The 20,822-nt window shown below is 44.2% G+C and overlaps 1 protein-coding gene across 9 annotated transcripts in view; it reads right to left on the bottom strand.

Annotated features, from left to right (window-relative positions):
• Positions 1 to 6,350: 6,350 nt before the first annotated feature.
• The window catches only part of FAR2 (fatty acyl-CoA reductase 2), a 142,750-nt gene continuing 128,278 nt past the window's right edge, over positions 6,351 to 20,822 (bottom strand). For all 9 annotated transcript variants that reach the window (XM_068162416.1, XM_068162417.1, XM_068162413.1 and 6 more), the window contains 3 exons: positions 16,246 to 16,375; positions 14,402 to 14,529; positions 6,351 to 12,582 (listed from right to left, as the gene is read on the bottom strand). In XM_068162416.1, the coding sequence (XP_068018517.1) occupies positions 12,420 to 12,582; positions 14,402 to 14,529; positions 16,246 to 16,375 (421 nt within the window). In that variant the 3' untranslated portion in view covers positions 6,351 to 12,419. The remainder of the gene's footprint in view (positions 12,583 to 14,401; positions 14,530 to 16,245; positions 16,376 to 20,822) is intronic.

The raw sequence follows: 20,822 nt of genomic DNA, 5'->3' as shown, positions 1-20,822 counted from the left end.
AGACACACTGGAGGGAAGGGAGGCCATCTAGAGGGACCTGGACAGGCTGGAGAGGTGAGCACAAGCCAACCTCATCAGGTTCAACAAGACCAAGGGCAGGGTCCTGCATCTGGGTCGAGGCAATCCCAGGCACAAATCCAGGCTGGGCAGTGACTGGCTGGAAAGCAGCCCTGAGGAGAGAGACTTGGGGGTGCTGGTGGACAAGAAGCTCAACATGAGCTCTCAGTATGCACTTGCAGCCTGCAAAGCCAATCAGCTCCTGGGCTGCATCAGAAGTGTGGCCAGCAGGTCAAGGGAGGTGATCCTCCCCCTCTACTCAGCCCTGGTGAAACCGCACCTGGAGTACTGCGTCCAGTTCTGGAGCCTCTATTGCAAGAGGGATCTGGAGGTGCTGGAGCATGTCCACAGAAGGGCCACGAGGATGATCAGAGGGCTGGAGCACCTCTCCTATGAGAACAAACTGAAGGAGTTGGGGCTGTTCAGTCTGGAGAAGAGAAGGCTCCCAGGTGACCTAATTGTGGCCTTCCAGTATCTGAAGGGGGCCTACAGGAAGGCTGGGGAGGGACTTCTCAGGATCTCAGGTAGTGATAGGACTAGGGGGAATGGAATGAAGCTGGAGGTGGGGAGATTCAGGCTAGATATGAGGAGAAAGTTCTTCCCCATGAGAGTGGTTAAGCCCTGGAATAGGTTGTCCAGGGAGGTGGTTGAGGCTCTGTCCCTGGAGGTGTTTAAGACCAGGCTGGATGAGGCTCTGTTCAGCCTGCTCTAATGTGGGGTGTCCCTGCCCATGGCAGGGGTGTTGGAACTAGATGATCCTTGTGGTCCCTTCAAATTCTGACTGATACTATGATACTATGAATGCCAAGTGGCTGCAGAATTGTGCATGATTGTGCACAGTGTGGAACTTGCCCATTTTCAGGATAATGGGGCTGTTATTAATTTAATCAATTAGATTTATTTGAATTTTTAGTTTAATTTAATATTAATCAACATATTATTATTATTATGTAATCTGTGAGGCCAAACATAATTTCTTGGATGAAAGGAACAGAAAAAGAATGCCATAAATGCTGATTTTAAGTGGAAAGCCTGAAGAAACTGTGCAAGAACGTACTCTCTGCCAGGCCATTTATGCTTGGTGTGCCTCCCTAAAGCTGCATTCAGCTCATTAAAGCTTCAGCATTTACTGCTACATGTGATCTACATAGACATTCTTCACCAGGAGGGTGGTGAGAGACTGGCACAGGTTGCCCAGGAAGGTCGTGGAAGCCTCATCCCTGGAGGGTTTTAAGGCCAGGTTGGATGTGGCTCTGAGCAACCTGCTGTAGTGTGAGGTGTCCCTGCCCATGGCAAGAACTAGATGATCCTTGAGGTCCCTTCCAACCCTATCAATTCTATGATTCTATGACCTGTACCACATGGCACAACACACCTCTGCAGTATATTAATTAATTAAATTGCTTTTTGATGCCTCTAGACATCAGAACAACTTTCCCCTTTCCTTTCTGATGTCACTCTTTAAGAACTAACCTAGCAAGTTCAGTTTTTACCTTATGTGCTGGGTTTGGCTGGAATAAAGTCAGTTTCTTTGCAGCAGCTGGTATAGTGTTGTGGTTAGGATTTACTATGAGAATAATGTTGGTAACACACTGATGTTTTCAGTTGTTGCCATGTAGAGTTTATACTACATCAATGATTTGTCAAAAAGAAAGCTGGAGGAGCACAAGAAGTTAGGAGGATATACAGCCAGGACTCAAAGTGGCCAAAGGAATATTCCATACTGAGTGATTCCATGTCCAGTAGCTGGATCATAAACTGGAAGCTGGTCCATAAACTGGAAGGATTTGGCTTGGGGGTGTAGCTTGTTGCTCAGGCTTCTAGCTATTTTCAAAGTGCCAACCTAAGTGCAAGGTCACAGTCTGCAGCCACTAAAAGATAGATCTTCATAAGATGTTCTAAGAGCAGGTCTCCTCTTAGGTAAGGATGTGCAGTTTCAATGGCCAGTAGTAGGGTAGATGGTTAGTATCTAATCAAATCCTTCTTGGCCCTGGAATTCTGACAGCCTCCTTGAAACTCACCCATAGAGCAAAGGAATTTGGGGCTTTAGCTTGTAACCTCTAAAGTTTGACTTTGTTGCCCTTTGGCTGAGGAAGGGCTCTGCTTTAAAAATGCATATCTGGTTCAAGATTCTGCAAGGAAAGTGGTAGCCCTGAATTCTAAGTATCATGCTGACAGTGTCCTGGGAACTCAGCCATAGGAGAGGATTTTGTGGCTAGGCTCTTTCCTTTAGCTTATAACCTCAAATGCTCTCCTTTTTTGTGCCCAGACCCCCTTTGTTACCCTCAAAACCCCTCTAGCTGCCTCCAGACTCCCTTCACATGCTATGGGGGACCTGACTTGGGGTCCTGGGCCTGCAGGGACATTGAAAACCAGAGTGAGACCTCCCCAAATCCTGCAGGACCCCAATACCTGAAATGCCACAGAGACCCCTTAACCTCATTGATAGCCCCCATACCTCCTTTGGGACCCTCCAGAGACACGCCTCCCCACCTCCCCACTCCCCCTTGCAATTCCAAAGGGAGCCTCCAGAGGCCCCAGGACTCATTTTAGACACCTCCAAACACCCCTCCCCTCACTTTAGAGGCCTCTGAGACCCTCAGCAGCATGTAGCAGCAAGCAGTACTTCACCAGATCCACAAAGCGGCAGCAGTGAGTCCATGGCATTTCAGTGCAGAATCCCTAGCAACACCATAGAAGAATCTAGACACTGTGGAGACCTGGCACAGCCCCGAAAACCACACAGGGCTCCCTTCACACCCACCCCACCCCCCCCCCCTTACCCACCCAACTCCTTCAGGACCCTGCAGAGATGCCCCAGGAGCTGCCAAGGAATCTTCCAGAGGCCCCTGGACCTCAGACCACTTTAGATGCCCCCAAAAGACTTTTTGATATCCCCATACCCATTTTAGATGTCCTCAGACCTCCTTTGTGACCCTCGAAACCCATTTAGATGCCCCCAGATCCTGGGGAAGACATGGCTGGGGCTTCTGGGACTGCAGCAACACTGAAAACGAGAGTGAGACCTCCCCAGATCCTGCAAGACACTTCACACCACCCCCCACCCCCCACCCCCCGTGGCATTTCAGGGGGTGCTCAGAAGTCTGTGAGATGCTGAGTCTCAGGCTCTCCATGACCCCTCTGCTCCCAAGGTAGAGCCATCATGCAGGCCTCTGCAGGCAAGGGATGCAGAAGTGCAACTCGTCTTGCTTGTGCTCCTTCCAGCTTGGCCCCATCAGACTCAGCTACTTCTGGCCCAGCTTGGCTCCATTGCTGCTGCAGCACGACTTTTGATCTTCTCAAACCCTTTTTATGCTACAGTAGATACTGGCCTATTATTTTAAAATTCTTTCTTAACTGTAAATTAATACAATTTTTAAAATATCTATATAAAAATCAGAGATTTCTGTCCCACTCCTCACACTAATACCTATAAGTTTAAATAGTTTTTAAGCTCTCTCCAATTTTCCCCTCCTCCCTTAAGTTGTTCAGGCACTTCAAGCATTTAGGGCATTGAGAACTGAGGCAGCGGCACTGAGGACCGACGGAGCGGCACACGCCTTTGCACAGCTGCAATACCGACAATATAACACACGGTGGCAGCACTGAGCACCGACAAGGCGGCACACACCGCTGCAGTGCTGCAGTACCGAAAATGAATACACAGTGGCAGCACTGAGCACTGACAAGGCGGCACAAGCCGCTGCGGAGCTGCAGTACCGAACATGAACACACGGTGGCAGCATTAAGTACAGACACGGCGGCACGCTGCGCAGCTGCAGTGCCGGCAACTAAACACATGGCAGCAACGCGGGGAATTCTGTGCGTGGTGAGCAGCTCAGCTTGGCCTTTTTTTTTTTTCCCTATTTAAATTATTAGAAAAAAACAACACACACAAAGGAAAAATCCACTCTTTTAAATTTATATATACACAATTGATATTTATATTTCAAAACCCTAGGTGGCTCTACTTAGGAATTTCTTTTTTAATGTTCTGAAAGCCTTTATGCAATAGAGATCACAGATTCACAGCGTGTCAGGGGCTGGAAGGGACCTCGAGAGATCATCTAGTCCAACTCCCCAGATACAGGGGGAAGGTCATTTAAAAATCTTTGTTACATATAAAAATGAGGTGTTTTTTTTTCCTCACACTAACACTTATCGTTTTAAATAGCTTTTAATCCCCTAGAAGTATTTTCAGCATTCAGGGCTGCAAGCACCCTTTTGCAAGAGGCTGCCCCATCCATCCCTCACCTGCTCCTTTTCTGCACCACCATCCTCCCCTTTACTTCACCCAGAACCCCCCCCACACTCCTTTCCCCCCCCACCCCCCCCCCCACCCCCCCAAAGGCATTTGGATCCCACCAGCCCACAGCTCTTACACTGATTATTTTCAATACAAAATAAGTGTTTGCATTGAATTATCCACGAAGTTTCTCCAGAGGTGTAACATGGTAAGTAGGTGACTGTCTTTTTTTCCCAGAGGAAGTGGCACACCAGCCTCTGCTGGGAGGAGAGCAACAGGATCTGCTAAAATGATCCATGATCATGGATTGTGAAAACATGACTAACTCGAGGGAACATTCCTGCACACAGTCGTTGTTGAATAACTTACTGCCATTCACACTTCCAAGTAGCCAAACTTTTATTCACTACTCTACAATTAGCAGTGCTAGCTTTTACTACTTCTGCTTGTAAAATTTCCTTTAGTTGCTCAAGTTGCAAAATGTGTTCACTCCTGAAGGCCTGAGGCAATGAGAAAGAACAAGACAGACACTTAAATGCACCCTCCTTTCTCTGCAAGATTATGCACCACTACGAGCTTTCTATTCCTTCCTTCTCAAGATGTGACTTACTCAGTGTCTGGGGTATTTGCTCCTTCTTTCAGGGGATTTTCAGTGGCTTGTACAGCAAATGCTGTCAGGAACAATGACAACTGACAAGGGCATTATAACTAGCAAAATATTTGCCTTGCTTGCCTCAAATCTTTCATGTTCTCTATGCACCTTTTTGCTATTGTTGATGGCATTTTCGCCAGCCCTGATTTTTCCAACTAGTTTATACACATTGGGTCCAACTAATTATGCAGTAGCTTTCTCCAAGTACCTTCCTAAACATTTTTATTATTTTTTTTTTTGAGAGGAGGAGCTTGCAGTGAGAAGTGACTCAGAAATGCAGAATTCGGGTCACCAGCTGAGGTGAGAATTTCTGTTGAACACCCTCTGTAAATCTCTCTGCATACCCTGCTCAGGGAAAACTGCAGAAGGGTAGATTTTGCTGAGTGGTGGTTTTAAATGCTACCCCCCCCACACACACCCCAAAGGTTTGATAGAAGAGACCTCTGGAAAACGTGATGTTCTCTTTGTCTGCAGACACTCTGACAGAATACCTGAACCCAAACCTTGAGACACTGCCTCTGTTTTAGACAGCTGAAGATTTGCTGACTATTGAAATTCCCAGATGTGAAGATTTTATTTCAACGTGAAAGATGTTGGGTTTGTGGTGGGCTTTTTCTTTGTTTGTTTTTCATTGAATTTTTTGCCCCCAGAACTGGGAAAAGGTAAGAACTGCTCTACTTAAAAACCAAACAACTTGCTAGTTAATTTGTGAAGGTAATTTCATTATCTTACTATGCCACTGCTTCCAATTAGCCTTGCAGACACAATTTGAAGTATCTGTCACACAGTCAGGATGTTCTTGGCAATCCTGAGAACTGCTAGCTTAAGACCTTAGCCAACAGCCTGAAGCATTATTGTGTACAGGTCTTGGAAACAGATTTAAACCATGATTACTTCCCACCCACGTGTGCCAATGCAATAACATCCTTAAACTGGTCTTGCTCTAAGGTAGGGTCTTGAAATACAAGCCTGCCATATTTCTCTGGACTTTTAAAGCTCTTTACTTCAGAGAAGCATCGTGGTGTTAACACCAAGTGTAAATTAAAAGTCTTTACCTTGTAAAACTACCAATTGTGGCTAATATTCTCAGGTGCAAATGATACGTTGATCAGGAAGCTGATTGGGTTATTACCAATTTGTTCTTGATGAAGAACCATCCCTATCACTTTCTGAAGGATGCATATCAGAGGTGGACCTTTCCAGGACGCAGGTATCTGGGTTGAAGTCTCACATTACTTTTAAAACTTGTGAATTCCCCCTTCTTGCTTTCCCCCTCCTTGCCTGTGCGAAAGGTCCTTGTACCGGCAGCTGCCTATAGGTGGGGCTGCCACTCCACGCGTGCTGGGATGGTGGCCGCTGCGGTGCAGATGCAGCAACTTAAGCGGTGCAAAGCGATCATAGTTTTAAAATATTTTGTTTTATTATATGTTTAAAATAACATAAACATCATATTAACAATCTTATGGCTGAGGTTCTCATAATTTGTGACTTCACCGTTGTGTCTGATTTGAGAGCTGAAAAGATTACACTTTCAACGTTAGAAATTTTGTAATTAAGATTCATAACAGGTGTCTCAGAGCTAACAAGAGAATAGAAATAGCAGATAGAACTGTATAAACTTTGGACAGTGGGAGAGTACCTACTTGGCTATAAACAGGTCTTCTGAAATTATGTAAGGACAAGAAACCTTTTATAAGCTTTTCCAGGTTAATCTGAACAAACCAACTCATTTCATAGCTGACTTTCAAGCAATAAAGTGGGATAAGTACATCTTTATTTATTCCCCAAATACATATGTGTGTGTGTGTGTGTACACACACAAATTCTCTTCAGTAAGTCTGTACCACCTTCACACCGACATTTAGCACCATGTAATGGGATATTCACCATTTAGCTCCTGGGGAACGTGCAGCATGTTATCTACTCTGCACTAGAATAAAGGGTCCAATTGTAATTAAAGTTTATCCTTGCTTTCTGCAGTAGAATGTCAATGCTGGAGAAGCAACAGCATGCTTTCAACCATGAAGCTGTAGCTTATTTACAAACAAAAATAAAAATGCCCCCCTCCCTCTTTTCCCAGTTGCTTATTCATGATGATGATTTGGTTAATAGTACTACAGGTTAGGCTTCTTTTACACTGGAAAGGTAAGCGTTAAGGGGATAGGTTTTAATCACCTCATCTGAAACTGAATTGGAACAGTGCAATACCACACAAGCAAAGCCTGGCCTTTCAAGAGGAGCTCCACTACCTTTCACCATCTCTGTATGTTGCATGACAAGCTCGGTGCTGAAAGATGTCACTATATACACAGGCATATGTTATCATGCTTTAAATAGAAAACAACAAATTTCTTGAGGAGGTGCAAACAGGCAACCAACCTGTAATATAGACCAATATGTCTATCCTCCCCCATCTCTGCCAAGAAAGAATTGTCTTGACAAAGTTATCAGAATGGAGAGTGGAGGGGTGAGACATTTCATTGTGTTGGGAAGACATGCTGGGGATCAACATCTTCAGCTGTCAGTCAAGAGGCTGTTTAAATTTGGATTCCTTTTAGGGATTTCGGTTGTTATTGCAATTTAATTTTAATAAAACACATTTCTTAATTGCAAGTTTATGCCCACTGCACTTTGCCAGCTGCTTTCACACAGCAGTTCACAGCTACAGCCCACGGCCAGGTGTGCATGGAGAGCATTAACAACACCTCAGTGCATGGGGTTCAGCAGTGCTACATGTTATTTCTGTAGGAGCACTCCAGGCTTCTGACACTGTGAGGGGGTACATACACTGCAAGTTCACAGGGTACGAACAAATAACCCCCTTAGACTTGTTGCATTTTCTGTTGTGGCTGTGCGGAACGACTGCTAATTGCTGTCCTCCATGCTGCCTACTGGTAGCTGGCAGAAGGATCGAGGAGCCTTTAGTTCAAACATTTGACTACAAGAACCCAACCTGATAACAAAATGCTGATTGACCTCTTCCCCATCTCCTTGGGAAGAAGAGTCCTCTGAGTTTGGCAGCTCATACTTCTCTGTTCCCTTGAATTTCCCTTTGCTGGTTGATCTGGATGCTCTGTGCCTGCCAACGCTTCAGCTGCTTATCAGCAAAGGTTGCAGAAAGGCTTCTGTTCCTCTGTCCTCCCCTTCACAGGGTAAAACAAAATTGGTCTTGCTTTAATCTTACAGGTAGTAAAAGTTCTTAGCCATCAACCATGAGCAACATCCAAATATCCACTCCTGAGCTGTTTGTGTTAACAGTACAAGGTCACCACAGGACCTCTGATTTAACAACTGCATTTGGCTTTTGTCAAAAGCTGGTCAGTGTACATGAAGGAGCAAGAGAGAGAACAGGGAAGAAAAGGAATGGCTGTTGCTCATTGTTTTGTTTTAGATACTTTCCTCAAGGCTTGTGTTTCTTCAGAGCACATACAAATACACTCAAGAGCACAGACTAAAACATCAAAGGTAAGCCAATACTTGAGGTGAGTACAAGTTCCTATGCCAGGTCCAGCTCTCCATGATGATGCCAGTCATGACTGCCACTCAAAGGCCATTACCAGGCACCAGTCTCTGCACTGAGGTTTTTCTGAAATATTTCTGTGGTTCAGCCAACCACCTGAAAACATCTCGAGCCACAAGAAAACAGGTTAAAGATTTAAGCTTCACTGCACATTATGTCTGGCTTAAGAAAAGCGAACAGCTTGATTTCCCCTCAGGCAATGCCAGAGCTCTGGAGCCAGCTGCTCTCAGTGCAGTGAGGGCCATGAAAGGTCTCCAGAAGAGCTTACACCATCTGCAGCAGCAATGTTTCCTCAACATCCCAAGCAGTTCCTGCTGGGTTTTTTTTTAGGGCTGAGTGGTAGCTTTGCTGTGGCTATTATCTTCAGCAAAATGCTGAAGAGCTTCAAAACATAATACCACCACTGCTATAAGTGAAACCTGTAGCATCTCTTTGTATGTGCAGGAAACAGGTCTGGACATGCTCAGGTGAGAAAATATACCTCTCTTACTTGCTGGGACAATGCAGCCTGTCAAAGAACTGTGAATGTCTCCAGGGATATGTGAGGAATGTGTGGCATGACTAGAACTGGGGAAGAGAAGACAGGACACTTTTCTCATCATAGAGCTGAATGACGTAGACCAGACATGGTAGGTGTAGCAGGTCTGCAGTATTTGACTTTTCTGTGAGACTCAAGTTTTTGTCTGTCATGTTGTGGCAGTTTTAGGCTCATGCCTGGGCAAATTTTCCACAGATCTTGAGTAGAAAGTAATAGACAGTAAATAAATTACCACTAGGTGCAAAGGGAAAATAATGATAATGTCTAAATAATCCCACTGGGCTGATAACTAACAAAGTTAGTTGTATAAACTAACTCTCTCTTTTTGGCTTCTTGGCTCTAGCAGATACTAGCTGATGGTCTTTGCTTGGCTGCATTCTTGTCGTGGCTAAGGACCAACAAGCTACTCTTTGCTCTTCCCTCTATCCGTTTTACCTTATATAGGGTGGAGGAGGGGAGCAGGGAGGGGGAAGCTATTAGTAGCCCCCTGGTTTTGTCCAGGGGGTTGCTTGTGTTGTTTATAAATTGCAAAGATATGTAAATACTGTATATTTTTTACATATTCATTGAATTCCATATTTCTAGATTTTAGTGTGCTTGTAAATACAGCTTCATTTGCTTTCCAGCTGAGCTAGTCTGGCAATTTTATTTTGGGGGGTAATTCCAACTCACCACATATGTGCACAGCATAAGACTTAAGAGCCTATTAGCTGTTGCTTTGCTTTGTACGTAAGGCAGGCACTTAAAAGGACTTTTAGAGCATGAGTTAGAATTATTTACTGTTTGGTTTGGGTTTTTTGTTTTTTTTTTTAATGGATGTTTGTTTCAAAATAATCTGTTTTGTTTTTTTCACCTTTCATAGGAGAAAACTAGAAGCTGACTGATGACCTGATCATCTACTTGAGAGAATGCAGTCTTTCAGGAGGAATCCCTACAGCAACCTGCCTCACCCTGCCAAGTTAGCCAAGTATAATGCAGTTAACTTTCACCATACACACTGCTACAGAAACACTGTACATGAAATTCCTGGTCCCTGGCAACTGAACCCGCAGGTCCTAGCTTTCCAGGAAGTGGCACTTTGCTAATGTTCAGTGCAAAGCATGCACTGCCAGCTTTCTGAATTTTGGAAGTGTGTTTTCAAGGCAAGAGCTTAAACAAATCTGCGTCTTTATAAACTGGGTGCCTGACCTAATTAAGCACAGATCAGAAGGAATACACGACAAACACTGGGGTCTTTGCTAGGGAATGCCAGAGTGCTGCCATTCTGGACACCATCTTTCTGGTCAGGTTCTGCTGCAGGCATCCTGGGGCTGTTTAGTCTGGAGAAGAGAAGACCGAGAAGGGATTTAATAAATGTTCATAAGTACCTGAGGGCTGGGAGTCAAGAGGGAGGAGACAGTCTCTGATCAGTTACACCCTGTGATAGGACAAGGGGCAATGGATAGAAACTCCAGCACAGGAGGTTCCACCTTAACACGAGGAGGAAATTCTTCACATTAAGGGTCACAGAGCACTGGAGCAGGCTGCCCAGAGAGGTTGTGGAGTCTCCTCCTCTGGAGACTTTCAAGCCCCATCTGGATGTGTTCCTGTGCGACCTGTGCTGGATTCTATGGTCTTGCTCTGGCAGGTGGGTTGGACTCAATGATCTCCGCAGGTCCCTTCCAACCCCTAACATCCTGTGATCCTTTGGTAATTGCTTGAAAATAGATTTCTGGAGCATATGGAGGAAGATTAATTCTTTGCACCTTTAGAAAGTCTTTTGTACTAGCATGGGGGCCTAAGTTAGAAATACATTGTCACCATAACTTGCTCTCACCTTCACTGCCAAAACCCAAACAGAATGTTACTGAGGAATGCCATCTTTGTAAATACTCGTGCTATTCTCATCTCCCACAAGAGCAACTCTCATTTTTTGGTAAGGGTACTTTTTCAGACATCTAGCATGACAAAAGACGAGAGAAAATGGATACTGCAGTATTTCAAAAACTAGCTGCTTTAAAAACTGGTAATCTTAAAGTACTGATTTGGTGCTATCTGAATAGAGAATATTCCAGTACTAGATTTGCTTTTGAAAATCTGATAGCATGATACATTTGCTGCTGTTGCACTAAAGCCCTCTTGCTGCACCAGCTACTTTGCAGAAGGTTCTGTCTCTTTCTCTCTCCTCCTGCAGGAATTCATACTTTGGTGGAACAAGTCTCTGAAATAGCCATGAGCATCAGGATGATCCTTGGGTTCCTTTCTAAACTGCATTGTAGGACAAAATGCATTGCATGATAGTTGTAACACAGAAGTCAATGAAACCTTTTCTGTTCTCAATGAAAACCAAGTTTCTGACTTTTAAATTCCTGCTGACAAGAGTGCCAGCAGAATTGGCCTGATGGGATTTCCTCCACATGGGTCTACACTTTCTTTGCCAGTGGAAGTGATCAACTGCAAAGTGATTTAGCTGTAATGAAAGTGTGAAGGACAGTATCAGGCTGTTTTTGCTCTACAGGGACAAATGTTTTCTGTAGACAAATTGAAGAGGGGAGGAAAAGACCTATTCCTCAAAAATAACAGAGTTTCTGAGTTTTTCAATCTTTTAAGAAGTCATCTCTTCATTCTCAGAATAAATACAGCATTTTTCAAGCAAAAAAAAAGAAATAATATTCCAGGGCAAAAGTGACAATACAAGGACAGGGGGGGTTAACAGACTGCAACCTTAACCACAGAGAGAAAAAATACCTCTCCTTGAGAAAGTAGCCTGTGAGTGAGTAGAGTTTACACAGATACATGAATTATATGTGTCTTCAGTTATGGCTTGAAAGCAGCAGTCCTCAGTAGCAATATGAGACAAGATCTGAAAAGTGTTCAGAGTGTTCACTGGCCTAGTGTAACTGCCTTTCCCCACCTCCTCTTCTGAAAAACCAAAACTGTGAAATGATGTTTTTCAACAACGTACCATTTTGTTGCATGAGAATGAAGGAATAGCCTCTTAGGAAGACCTCTTGCAGGTTAATTTCCTTGGATAGGTCTTCTCTCTGATGGCATTCTTTCCTCCCAAGGCTTTACATTTGCCTCTTTTGAGGAAGAAGATGGGATTAAGATAGCCTAGGTAATACATGGGAAGACAATGACTTTGGTTAATCCTTACTCTTGCACATCAGACTCTAGATGAATGGTTCCAGCTTGACCTGTTCCTAAAGCTTCAGTTATGGCTTTAAAAATTGGCATCGTCCTATGGAAGAAAGACCACCATGTATTAAAGCATTAGTTAAAGGTGAACATATAACAGTGCATGATAAATGCAGGCTGCTGTTGGAGGGAGTGGATTTTCCTGCTACTTTCAGACCCCGATGCCCATAGTTGCTGATTAGAGGAGATGGAGGTCCTTCTAGAAGAGGCTGGTTGCTGACAGACGGCTTCAGTGCCTGAGGGTGCTGGATGCCCTGAAGTAGGAAAGGAACTTGTAGCAGAGGCTCACCACAAAGTACCAGATGTTTCGAGCCATCTGTGACCTTGCAATGAAAATGCGCCAGATGATCACAAGAAGGGTGGTGTTGAATGCATATCGGATGTTCCTCAGCCTGAGGAAGAGAAAGAGGCATCTTACAGAGGAGGAAACCAACAACAAAAGCTTGCTTCAGTTGCTACAGGTAATCTTGTGCAAAATCCTGTTTACAAGTGGCCCTTGGACATTTTGCTGTTCCTATTGAAGACACTGTGCCTCACATGTCCCTATTGTCAGCACTGACTGTTGAAGCTAGGGTATAGTGAAGAGTTATGGGAGTAGGTGGAATACCTGTACTGCAAGTCTCTCATGCTCTGTGCACTCTCATTCCAAACCAGAACAGAAGTCACACTGAGAGGTTTCTCTTGTTTTATGATAATCTAGGTCCAATACTTTCTTGCTTTGATTTGGTATATTGGCTATTTTCACTTAGCAGGATTTGTGCCAGGCTAGAGGACCTTTGCAGGAGCACTTTGATTTGGTAAATGTTTACCCCTGCACTATACTACACTGTCAGTTTTGGCTATGAGGGAGTTACTGGCTTGTTACAGGGGCTCTTGGGAATCCTTTAAAAGTGACCCATAAACGAAACACTTGTTTAGGATTCCTTGCTTGGCAACAGGCTGATTTATGCTTCTAGCATTTACAGCGCACAAGAATGGTTTTCTTGAAGGAAGCAACCAGGTTCCTATTCCAAGAGAGCTGCTCCTTCTCATTTTGCCTGCACTTCACAGAGAAACGGCTAGAGAAGACAGGAGGAGCACAGTCCTTAACTGAATAGAAGGACAATCTCAATCTGCTCATTCAGACTCTTAAACTGTCACCAGGGACTGAATGCATAAGCTCTCTACTGATTTTGGAGAAGTTTTACCCATTCCCCCAGGCAATCAGACACTTCAACTTTAAACTGAAATATAAAAACATAAACATGCTTAAGTTTCTTATGCATTGTCTTTGAATTGCTAAAAACTTCTAGGAGCTTCACAAAATCCAAATCTGACACTTTTCTATTCTGATTCTGAATGACAAAGATCTTCTGCATTGATTATTTTTACTCTTATGCACTGCAGCTTCATTACTTGGTACTGATCGACAGCCGCCTGAATATGAGCCAGCAGTGTGCCCAAGTGGCGAAGAGGGCCAGTGGCATCCTGGCCTGCATTAGGAATAGTGTGGCCAGCAGGAGCAGGGAAGTCATTGTGCCCCTGGACTCTGCATTGGTTAGGCCGCACCTTGAGTCCTGTGTCCAGTTCTGGGCCCCTCAGTTTAAGAAGGACATTGAGACACTTGAACGTGTCCAGAGAAGGGCAACAAGGCTGGGGAGAGGCCTTGAGCACAAGCCCTATGAGGAGAGGCTGAGGGAGCTGGGATTGTTTAGCCTGGAGAAGAGGAGGCTCAGGGGTGACCTCATTGCCCTCTACAACTACCTGAAGGGTGGTTGTAGCCAGGAAGGGGTTGGTCACTTCTCCCAGGCTACCAGCACCAGAACAAGGGGACACAGTCTCAAGCTGCGCCAGGGGAGGTTTAGACTCGAGGTGAGGAGAAAGTTCTTCACCGAGCGAGTCGTTCGTCATTGGAATGTGCTGCCCAGGGAGGTGGTGGAGTCACCATCCCTGGAGGTGTTCAAGAGGAGATTGGCCGTGGCACTTGGTGCCATGGTCTAGTCATGGGGTCTGTGTTGATAGGTTGGACTCGATGATCCTCGAGGTCTCTTCCAACCTTAGTTAGTTATACTGTGATAGTTATACTGTGATTTGTTGGGAGGGCACAACATCTACAACTACACTGTATTTATCTCCATAGCGTTCAACAATTGCTTCAAAGTAGGATAATTTTCTTCAAAAGCCATTCAAGCAGCCAGGAACTCTTGCCCTTGTCACTGGGTTATGACTTACTTTCGTAAGTGCTGCTTTGCTGCTGGAATGCCAGCCATGTCCTCGTTCAGCAAGTACTTCTTAGCACCTAGGCAGTAGCTTTCAATGTATTCTGACCAGTGCAGCTGACGAACATCGAAGTTGTATAACTAGGATTTCAAGACACACAAAAAAAACCCAAACAGAAGTTAAATACCCAAGTTCAAAACAAGCTCACTTTAAGCACAAATGCTTCACTGACCTTCATTCTTGACAAGCCCTGCCCCCCACTGAAGTTAAAGCCACCAAGAAGACATGGGCACTAACAGAGCTGTCAATTAATATCTTATCCAGCTGGGAATTAGAGCAAGACAAGCAGAAATTTATTACTAGCTGGCAGAAAATAAAGGCAAGTTTGCCTTTCAGGTGGCAATTTTTGCACAAATGCATGTATTTCTGCACACACACAACCATGGAAGGAAAATAGCATTCCATACAGCTACATGGATTCATATGAAAACCTCCAAGCTAGAATTAAGTGTAAATAAATGAATTGGACATCAAGTCAACACCTCTGCATCAGTGTTACTCTCTGCTGTACTGCATTCTCTCTCAGCAACTAGACTGACAGAAGCCCAAGGAATGGGTTACTCTGGTGTTTGGCATTAGTTCTGCAATGAGATTTTATTTTCTAATCACTCCAGTTAAATTCAGATGTTTATACTGGAAAAAAGGGTTAGCCTGCTCTCAGGCAGTTGTTCTGTCTATCAGAGCAAAGAAAAGATTTGCAAAGAGGGAGATGTTTTGCTGTCAAGAATGATTATTATTATTTAAATGAAGGAGTGAAGTGAATGGTGTTTCTTATTTACAGGGTCTTCAAACGGAAGACACTCAGAACAAGACCCTCCTCTCACCCACAAGCCAATCCGGGCCACTTAATTTGGTGCAAGAGCTTTGGTATTAGATCAGCAGTAACTTGAGCGGAGATGGATTAGCTACTGTACAGATCCTGGTGTGTCTGTCAGATTTGTACAGTAACCTTTGCTGCCCATGAACTACCAAGCCTGAATACTGCTTACAGCATACATGCATTTCATGAAGTTATCATAAGCAGCCTGGCAAGACTAAACCCACTCTCTAGCTCTCTGATGCTCATTTTTTATTTTAATCTTTCTCATAATCTGCTGTACTCACATCAGTGCCAGTGCCCTTAGAATTTGCTGCATGCACTTTCACTGCAGATTAGAAAAGGAAACTCTTGATTCTACTCCTAGGAATCTGTGCAAAACTCTCATGATGTGAGACCAGTTTGATGTGAATGCCTATGTACCTCTTTGGAAGGAGATACCGACCAAGGTTGGACTCAAGCTTATCACTAATCTTCTCTTTGTATTCCTTTCAGTGTTTCAGTTAACAATCCCATTCTTGAGGACTAGTATTTCAAACCTATAAAGATTACAACAGAGCTTGGCATCCTGCAAATTAATTCCTCTTCAGGGACTTAAATAAAATGAGAACTTTTTTTCATGTTGTTCAGGGTTAGATTTTAAGTGTTAATGCAGCTTCCCTGTGCAGTGCCCATTAAAACCTTTCAAGCAGTTTCCATCCTAGATCATCCACCACAACTGCCGTGTTAACCAGAAAGACTTCAGTGATTGAGCTCTCTCAGAAGACCAAGCAATACACCTCAGGCGAAAATATTCTACTGTAACAGACAGAAGACTCCTGATAAGTTATTTAATAAACAAAGGAGGAAATAAATTAATTGAGACTGAAGTCAGTTCCAGTACTCTGAATGTCACTCAAAAGCTCAACAATACACTAAAAATAATTGCTGCACTTGAAGAGAGCTGGAGATTGGCAATCCATATTCAAGACATACTTACCTTTTTGTCCTCTGTGTTAAGGTGACTCATTAACATATTCATATTATCTGAAGACCAATCCCAGGACTGGGTGGAAAAATACTGTAGGAGCATCATAGACTTGTGCAGTCGATTGATAATCTTCATCATTCTGAAACAGAAGGGAAGCATCAGAGGTGGACAGGCAGTTTGACCTTATGCAAAAGCTGTCAGTTTGCTCTGTGTTTTCACCAACACACAAAAATAAAAATTGCAGTTCCTGATGAGCACTGAGAAGTTGCTGAGAAGTTGCTCAGCAAGCCTAGCTTCTCTAGGAAGAATTTCTTCCTAATATCTAACCTAAAGATACCCTCTTTCAGTTTAAAATCATTAGTGCTCATCCCATCACTGTATTCCCTGATAAAAAGTCCTTACCTATCCTTCCTGTAGGCCCACTTTTAAGTACTAGAATGCCACTCTAAGGTCTCTCTGGATAAGCAACCCGAAGTCTCTCAGCCTGCCCTCATAGGAGGGGTACTGCAGTCCCTAATCATCTGTGTGGTCCTCCTCTGTGTGGTCTTCTTCTGGACTTCCTGGAGTTGGACACAGTTCACCAGGTGGGGTCTCATGAAAGCAGAGTAGAGGGACAAAATCACCTCCCTTGACCTGCCCATCACACTTCTTTTGGTGCAGCCCAGGACACGGTTGGCTTTCTGGGCTGAACGCACATTGCCAGCTCATACTCTGTTTTTTAGCCACTGACACCCCAAATCTTTCTCTGCAGGTCTGCTCTCAATCCACTCATCACCTGGTCTGGAACTGTGCTTGGAATTGCCCTGACCCAGGTGCAGGACCTTGTAGTTTGCCTTGTTGAACCTGCTGAGGCTCACATGGGCCCAGCTCTCTAGCCTGCCAAGGTCTCTGCCTTTGGACTACACCCCTTCCCTTCAGAGCATCACCTACACCACTCAGCTTTGTGGTGTGGTTTTCAGGTCTTTGGGTTTCTTTGATCTCTCACAAAAAAAAAAAAAAAAAAATATCCTATTTCCTAGAAGCTGTTCCTCTCCCTCTGTAAGATAGTGGCAATCTGGATTGCTTTTTGTGTTCTTCATTATACATGCAGGGTCTGATAGTATGTGCTCCTTGAAAATCATCCAAGTCCATAGGCTTTTATTTTGGGAGGTAGGAGGAGGGGGAACTCTTTGAATTTCTGCTGGAGCATGAATGTTCTGGTGAAGATGAAAGCTGCTTCAGAGGCATGTCCACTTAACAGGGACTTTGGAAATTAAGTTCAAGTCTCTCACATGTCTTGAGCCTTTTTTATCATTCATCTTTTTGTATGAAAGGGGATGACAGTAATGCCATCCTGCCTCGCAGCATTGTTTTCCAGTTTTCCCTACAGTCAGAGCACAAAGGGCCTCTGGAAGGCAGCTGGTTTAAAGCATGACGTACAGCACTTGGTCAGTTCTGAGAGAACACCATGTTCTCTCAGACTGGATAAGGGCAAGAGAGAGCATCAAAAGGCTGATTTCTTTAGAAAACAGAGCTGTTTTGATGAGAAATGTTGAGCTGCCCAGAGGGTTGCACAGTTGCCATGACAAATAAAAAGTGGCAGTCTGGGGAAGAATGGTGCCAGGCTGGCTTCTCCGTGTGCAGATGTGATTGCCACGACAATAAGCACTAAGCACAGCAGAAAAGGCACAATGAGTACATCATAAGAGAACTGCACAGCTTACCCAAAGCGAACTCTAAGAGCACCAAAACCTCACATAGGCACTGCTACACAGAATTAAGGTGGCAAAGCGCACTGCCAGATAAAGGCAGCCCTCACTCTGAATAATTATGTGCATGCTGATTGAATGCATTTAACCTAAAGTACTTTAAAATTACTCCATATTAATGTCCCAAGTTGTGCCTGTGTAGGCAAATAGGATGGGGTAAAGCTTTGTGAATATTTTAGTACCTATTAGGAACTTGGAAAACAAAGCATAGGGCTAGTTTGCAAAGATCTGTTCAACATCTTCATCAATGAGTGCCTGCTCAGCAACTTTGCTGATGGTACCAGACTGGGAGGCTTGGCTGAGACACCTGAAGGCTGTGCAGCCATTCAGCAAGACTTAGACAGACTGAGAGCTGGGCAGAGGTTCAAAAAGGATAAGTGCAGAGTCCTGCAACTGGGAAGGAATAATAAACTGCACCAGTACAGGTTGGGAGGTGATCTGCTAGAGAGCAGCCCTGTGGAGAAGGACCTGGGAGTCCTGGTGGATAACAAGTTATCCATGGGTCAGCCATATGCCCTTGTGGCCCAGAGAGCCAAAGGGATTCTGGGGTTCATTAACAGAAATGTGACCAGCAGATCCAGGGAGGTTCTCCTTCCCCTCTACTCTGCATGGTGAGACCTCATCTGCAATATTACATCCAGTTCTGGGCTCCCCAGTTTGAGAGGGACAGGGGTCTACTTGAGAAAGTTCAATGGAAGGCTACCAAGATGATGAAGGGACTGGAGTATTGCCCTGTTGAGGAGATGCTGAGAGCCCTGGGGCTGCTTAGTCTGGAGAAGATAAGACTGAGAGGGGATTTAATAAATGTTTCTAAATATCTGAGGGCTGGGAGTCAAGAGGGAGGGGACAGGCTCTGATCAGTTGCACCCTGTGATAGGCCGAGGGGCAATGGATAGAAACTCCAGCACAGGAGGTTCCACCTTAACATGAGGAGGAACTTCTTCACTGTAAGGGTTACTGGAACAGGCTGCCCAGAGAGGTTGTAGAGTCTCCTTCTCTGGAGACTTTCCTTTCCCATCTGGATGCGTTCCTGTGCGACCTGTGCTAGATTCTATAGTCCTGCTCTGGCAGGTGGGTTGGACTCAATGATCTTCAGAGATTCCTTCCAACCCCTAACATTCTGTGATCTGAAGTTGTCCCTCAAACCAGATCCCCAAAACCATCATTGTTTTTAGAGTGCTTAGAGCTAATGGAATCTGTAAGGAAAAAAACAAAAAAATCAATATTCAACTGTGTGTCTCTACTTATGTTTTTAAAATAGGCTATCCACACAGCCTCCTACCAATGTGGGTAGAGTAACTCTGATTGTAGATCTACTCAAAGCAACATATCTGAGTGGCTAAAAGTAAGAGTAAAAACGAGAAATGAAGCATCCAAAGAGGTACCCATGAAAACTGGTTTTCATGTTAACTGACTGAGTTCAAATGTGACCACATTCAAAATATTGACTGATTTGGCTGAAGGAATGATCTACAGAAAAATACCAGCTGAGTAGAAACTTGCTTTTCTGCAGCTTCTGAGAAGCTTTGACAAAGGCTTCTTATAGACAATCTCTCCACTGTGAAGGAATAATGCAAGTATTAGCTGCCACTGATAGCCTCATGAGTTAGACTTCAGAAATTAATCTTGTCTTTCAGAAAACTGTTTACAGCAATGATTTCTTTATTTGCTTGAGCCGATTCTCAGGTGCAACAGATTACCCTAGGAGACTACTAATGATATAAACCATATTATTTTCCAAGTCAGGGATGGATGTGCTGCAATAACAGTAAGCCATTCACAGCAGCTTTGCTGGCAATTTATGTGAAATGTACCAACACTTAAAGTAAGCTTCTCAGGAAAGGCAATATATAAAAGTCTGCAACTGAAAGATGACTCCTGTACCTACCCTTTGGTAGATGGGGTACTGCATATGATAACTACAGGAAGAACTACAATCCAGTCCTCCCAAAATACTCTGCAATTCAAATTAGTGAAGGCCATGGGCTGACCTTTAATAAACATTAGACTTGCAAAACCACCACCAGCTCCCAGATAGACTTATTCCCCATGATAACCCATCACTTCATGGTAACTTGAATATAGATCCAGCAGGGTACTAAAGCCTGAGTCTTGCTCCGAGTCAAAAACTTTCTCCTTTCTGCTTGCAAATCCAACCTAAGGTAATGGAGAGAATTCAAGAAACTGCCATGAAGTTAGCTTGAGCTTCAATAGATGGGTGTGACAAGAAGAAAGTTAAGCCTAGGTGCTCTCTTTGAAGCAGAGGGATGAAGTACAGAGAAATATTAAAGCAGTTTCTATGACATTCAGCCTTTTTTTTTTTTTTTTTTTTTTAATGGTTTCCTGCCTTTATACCATAAAGGCCTTATATTTAGGTAGCTGTGATAAAAAGAAACAATGACTTGCTACTACTCTTTCTACCACACTGCAGTCATAGAGTCATAGAATGGTCTGGGTTGGAAGGAAGTTCCGGAGGTCTTCTAGTCCAACCTATTCTGCAGTCAGCAGGGGTATCCTCAACTAGATCAGGCTGCCCAGAGCCCTGTTGAGCCTCATCATGAATATCTCCAGGGATGGGGCCCCAAACACCACTCTGGGCAACCTGTTCCCGTGTTCCACTACCCTCATTGTACCCTCATGTTCCTAACATCCAATCTTCAGGGCCCTGGGAGACCTGGTTGAGGGATCAGGGGCACAAATAATTTTTTCGTCTTATACCCTTAGTTGCAGGTGGGAATACCATAAGGAACAGGTCAGCAGCTGAAGTCAACAAGTGGCTTAGGGGCTGGTGCAGGCAAAAGAATTTTGGGTTTTTTGATCTTGAAAAACTTTCTGCTG

The sequence above is a fragment of the Melanerpes formicivorus genome, unplaced genomic scaffold, assembly GCF_026170545.1.
Source record: "Melanerpes formicivorus ecotype bairdi unplaced genomic scaffold, bMelFor1.0.p_v2 SCAF_64, whole genome shotgun sequence".
Taxonomy (NCBI): Eukaryota; Metazoa; Chordata; class Aves; order Piciformes; family Picidae; genus Melanerpes; species Melanerpes formicivorus.
This window is presented reverse-complemented; position numbering and strand designations above follow the sequence as displayed.